Source organism: Oryzias latipes, chromosome 24 (assembly GCF_053564925.1).
Source record: "Oryzias latipes strain Hd-rR chromosome 24, Olatipes_Hd-rR_3.1".
Taxonomy (NCBI): Eukaryota; Metazoa; Chordata; class Actinopteri; order Beloniformes; family Adrianichthyidae; genus Oryzias; species Oryzias latipes.
The window spans coordinates 9,869,795-9,875,154 of NC_136260.1; the positions used below are offsets into that span (position 1 = coordinate 9,869,795).

The 5,360-nt window shown below is 44.6% G+C and overlaps 1 protein-coding gene across 1 annotated transcript; it reads right to left on the reverse strand.

The window, feature by feature from the left end:
• Window positions 1-3,011: 3,011 nt before the first annotated feature.
• Window positions 3,012-4,788, reverse strand: LOC110017737 (leukotriene B4 receptor 1-like). The gene has a single exon (XM_020714715.3). The coding sequence runs from the start codon at window positions 4,584-4,586 to the stop codon at window positions 3,639-3,641; it is 948 nt and encodes a 315-aa protein (XP_020570374.1). The 5' UTR covers window positions 4,587-4,788; the 3' UTR covers window positions 3,012-3,638.
• Between the last annotated feature and the right edge of the window lie 572 nt (window positions 4,789-5,360).

Genomic DNA, 5,360 nt, shown 5'->3' on the forward strand with positions numbered 1-5,360 from the left:
TCTGATAAAAGCTAGGAACTAGGAACTACTTTATGCTGATGACTCGGCCCTTGTAGCTAGTAACGCATCTGATATGTACATTGATTGTGAAGATTGTACATCGCTTTTCCTCTGCAGCTGAGATGTGTCATGACTAGAACGCGGAGGGAGGACCCAGATGCTGAAAACCCAGAAGGGCAGAGGCAGGTAAGTAAAGAGGTAAGTATGAGGTTTTATTTTCTTAATGTTTCTTGCGGTCGTTGATGGTGTAGTGGGTAATCGTGGCTGTGGCTCTCGATTGTAGATCCAGAACTTCCAGAGCGGGAGCGAGACAAAGTCTCTGGGCAGGATTCTTGAACCCGGGCATGGTGTGGTGATCTTGAAGAGCGTGGACGCTCAGTGGATACGTGGCGTGGCTGTGGTCTAGGTGAGAAACAGAGGCTGTGGCTCACAGTGGCAGGAAACGTCAGCGGTGGAAGGCTGAGGCTGCTGCTGCTCGAGATGGTGAACTCAGGTGACTCTCGTGGCGTGAGAATGTAACCTGAGTGCAGAAGACAAGACAAGGTTAGCTTAGTACAGAGGCAAGGGGGCCAGACGTAGAGCTTCAGGAGACTAGGCACCATCAGGGTTAACGGACTGGCGAAGGATGATGAAGCTGGGTCTCCTAAAGTAGCAGGTGGCTGATGAGTAGAGTAGTCACAGCTGAGGGAGATGCTGTATCAGCCTCCCACATTGTCCAATGAACATCCAGAGACGATTATGGTCCATGATGAACCACTGAAGTCAACAGAGAGTTTTACTTACCTGGGCAGTACCTTAACTTACTCAAACTCAGCTGATCTGGAAGTGGAACGGAGAATACTTTCTGCCACTGATCTGAAAGTGGAACAGAGAATACTTTCTGCCACTAAGGCCTATGGTGCACTACAAAAGAGACTGTGAAGTTTCCATGACATCAGTACTAGTACCAAAGTGCAGGTATATGCAGCCGCAGTCATCCCATTTTTGCTATACTCCATCGAGTGTACCACTCTCTACCGCAGACATATCAAGGCTCTAAAAAGACTTCAGCTTCGCTACCGTCGCTTCATTCTCAACATCAAGTGGCAAGACCATATCCCAGATGTTGAGGTTTTGAGACGTGCCAACACAGTTAGTGTTGATGCCCTAATAACATCGTCACAACTTCGATGGGCAGGGCACGTATGCGTATGGGACGAAGAAGCCCTACAAAATCCAAATGGCGTGAAACTTTAAAGAAAGTGAGAAGGTCCAGATGTCAACATGTGCACAATACAAATACTGTTCACACATGCATTCTTATGCCTTCAAAAAAAATAGTGTGAAATATTATATTCAATCACACAAACTATTTATGTAAAGGTGAGCTAACACCTGTGCTCAGGTGAGTGTTTATGTTCTTCTAAAATGGATGAAGTAATGTGAAAAGAAGGAGGGAGAGTGCCCAGCCATCCCCACACCAAGACCCCGGCCGCAGCAGCCGTGGCAACCAGAACCCCCTAACGCCACTCGGCAGCAGGCAGAGAAAAACCGCCCCAGGGGCGATCACGTCCGCCAACCAGGCCAGGGCCAGCATGACCGCCCAGAGGCCCCCAGAGAGCAGGGAGGCATGGGAGAGCGCAGCACCGGCCCAACCAGGAGAGCAGCCCCCGCCAAGAGAGCCCAACGCCGGTCCCCACCCGACAAGGGTGCCCACAGCCCCAAACGAGCACCTCATCACCACCCAGGAATTCTGGGCATTCCCCTGCCCCAACCCCAGGTACGAGCCAAAACCCCCCAAGGGAGACCCGCTCCGCGCTCCAGGCAGCCACCCACCCGGCCCACGGTTGGTCCAGGAAGGAGCAAGGCAGGGGCCAGCCGTCCCCGCCCAGGAGGAGGGCTCCAAGGAGAAAAGGGGGGCCACCAGGGGTGTTGTAAAGATGGCACGACCAGGCTCGGCCACTGTTGGAGATTTGGTGAGGCCTAGCGCTGAGGGGCAAGGACCAGAACCCACACCACAGGGACACGGACACCCCCAGTTCAGGTGTGATGTGATCCCCGGCTTCTGGCCTTGCCAGAAAGCTCAGGGATCCCTCTCCCTGCGTGGAGAGCGGGCCGCCGGGCCCAGGAAGCCAGCACTCAAGGGACACGGCCGGCGTTGCCAAGGGCCCAGTTCCCCGTACCAGGGATGGGGTAGGGGGAAGGATGGTGCAAGGTCCCACCTTCCTTACGAAATGCGTGTGTGTGTGTTTGTGAGGGTGTTTGTGTGCATGTGTGTGTGTTTATGTTGGAATATATGTTTTGAGGAGTGAAGGGTGTGTGTACTAAAGGGGTGCAGTTAAAATTGGCTGGTAGGGCACTGAGGGGACAGCTGCTGTCCCGATTACTCACAGTGATGTCCCATCACCCTCCCCACCAAGGGGCCCTAAATGTCTAAGGTGCAGTTAATATTGGCAGGTATGGCGCTAGGAGGACAGCTGCTGCTTGCTGGCAGTTATGTCCAAGCAACCCCCCTACAAGGGCCCTACATGTCTAAGGTGCAAATGGAGTTTTCCCACTTGATAAGGAAATTTTCAACAAACCTTTTATGAAGATTATATTTGGCTGATCTAAATTTTTTGATCTGCATTTTTTATTTGATTGCAACACGGATTTGTAAACTTTCCCCATGCCATTATGTTTGTGAAGAGTGCAGTAATTAATAAGCCCCACTCCCAATGTTCCCATAGCTTACAGAACAGGAAGTAGATTAGATAATTTAATAAAGAACTAATAAAATTATTTAAAGAAAGTAAATGTATGTAACACGAACTCAGCGTGTGCAGAGTGAAACAAGAAGAGTCAGAATTAGACATTGTTGATGATCATAATAAACCTTATCGCAAAAAAATACACACATTTATTAATATATGAATGTAAGTAATATTAGCTTATAATAATAGCTACCCCAATACTTTTGAACCTTTCTGACTGCTTTTAACTAACACAATTATAAAAAAGGAAAAAATAAAATGATTATTTTTCAGAAAAAGTCAACAATTCAATGCATGTGCAGGTAATTCTGATAATTCTTTTGTCAAACCTTTTATCACAAATAACATACAGCCTTTTCTTTTGCATCATCTTACCACCTCAAAGCTTCATCCTACACTGATCAGTTCATTTAACGAAGAATGATAAGCAAACACGGACAAACAGAACAGACATGGAATAGGAAAAAACACAATTAAAAAAAAATCAAAACATGTTTTTAAATTATAGACGAGAAAATGTAAATGTAATTGCTTCAACCACAAGGCATTTTATCAACACAATCTAAGTAAAAGTTTTATTCTAAAAATAGTATTTGCTTTATTCCTGCGTTATATCTGTCACGTTAAAAAATCCCATGATAATAAAAGATGCTAGCATAATTCACTTTTACCGTTGTACTTCATTTACCTTTTCTTTTGAGGTTGTACAAATGAAAAATGATCATGTGTAGTACTATTTTTGGAAAATGAAACAAGATGAACTAACTATAGCTGTGTTTGGTGAACTTATATGGAAAGCCTCAGTTACCCCATCATCTGCTGAAGTCTGTGACAGAACAAATATACCCTGATGGAGAAAATCCTCTGCAGTTGCATCCAGAGAAATGACTCGTTGTTGTTCACCTTTCAGGATATTCCTTCTGGGGTCGCCACATCAAACGAGCTTTCATGAATTTGGTTTAGATGGTTCAGACATTTACAAATGTGAGAAGTGAATGCATACAGGAGTGGATTCAGACAGCTGTTTATAAATGTCAGTGCCGTAACAATATAGTGTTTGTTTCCAAATAGTTTCTCAAGTCTCTCATTGTGTAAAGCAGTAGCTCCAACACTCAGTACATTTACAGCGTGGTATGGAATCCACAGGACAAAAAACACTATAATGATACTGGTAACCAGTCTGGATGTCTGAGGGTTGTTAAAAAATGCTGCTCGATTCACCTTCCTATAAAGCTGAACGTATGAAAATGCTACAATAAAAAATGAAGCAAATCCCACCAGAGTCTCTGTCAGCTGCACAGCAATCTTCTGAGGTTGAGAGGAAAATTGATTTCTGCAGCGCAGCCACTGCTCATCAGGGATATCCCTTCGAGCCACCAAGGCAGGGATGGACACTATCATTACAACCAGCCAAAGCAAAACCAACAACAATCTTGTTTCTTTCTGATTGTAAAATTGTTGGTGCACTACAAGCATGTAACGCTGGAAGCTCAACAAAGCTATAGTTAGCATACTTCCATAAACACTGCAATAAATGAGATATATTAGGACTTTACAGGCCAGCAGACCAAAGATCCAGTTGTAGAGCAGACTGTAAATCCACAGTGGGAGAGTCACCAGACAGAGCAGGTCTGACACGGCCAGATTCAGCATCAAACTCTGGGTCATGCTGGACAGCTGCTGAAAATTTGGCTTCAGAATGATGACAGCAATGTTTCCAGGGACTCCCAGGAGAAAGCAGAGAGACAGAATCACTGCAGCCGGCACACCTCTGGAGTCCATGGAAGGAGAAGGGAGAAGTTCAGAAGAGGAGGAGATGTTTGAAGGTGCTGCAGTCAAGTTGAGTTTCTCCATGACGCCCAACACTAAACAAATGATGGACCTAAGAGTCACAAAATAATCAGGAATTCAGAGGTTTCACACTATTAGCATATATCTGAGTTTAGGTCAATGATCATTTCTGAATTGGCACACGGCAAAAAGATTTGACCACAAACATGCCTGATGAACAAAAGTCTGTTTAGTTTTAAGAACAAAAAAACTCACAAAATGAGAATAGCAATGACGGCATGACTTTAGTTTTATAAGAGAGGCTGGAAATAGTTTCTTGAGACTTCCATCTTATTTTGTTACTGATAGTCATGACAAAACTAAGAACCAAAATAGCATCAACATTGAAACATAAAGTTGAAAAGCCTTTTGATTTGTTGAGATCTTTATTTTGTCATCAGAACAAGACCCTAAAATAAGGAGTGTTCTTCCAACTACGTTTCTTGCAGCTTTATACCGGTGTCACACAACTGTTAGTTATTATCAGCTTAAAGGTACAAGTGATGGGCAGGAAAGTGGCATTCATGAATTACTTACATAAAAAGGTTTTAATGCAAAGTGAAGCTGTGTCAGTAATCACACACACAGAAAAAGAGACGATGTCTAGAGCACAAAGACGTATTTGAATTTCTAAGGAATGAGCAATTATGAGGAATTGCGTTTGTTCCCCTTTTAGCATATCCCTTCAGGGGTTGCCACAGTGAATCATCTTTCACCAATTTGTACAGGTGGATTGGCAGAGAAATTTACACCAGAAAACCCTAGATTCGATCAAGGCTGGGAATCGGCACAGGGAGA

Bases quoted from the DNA above. Each gene is read 5' to 3' on its own strand.
- LOC110017737 (XM_020714715.3), bottom strand. From the start codon at position 4,586: ATGGAGAAACTCAACTTGACTGCAGCACCTTCAAACATCTCCTCCTCT.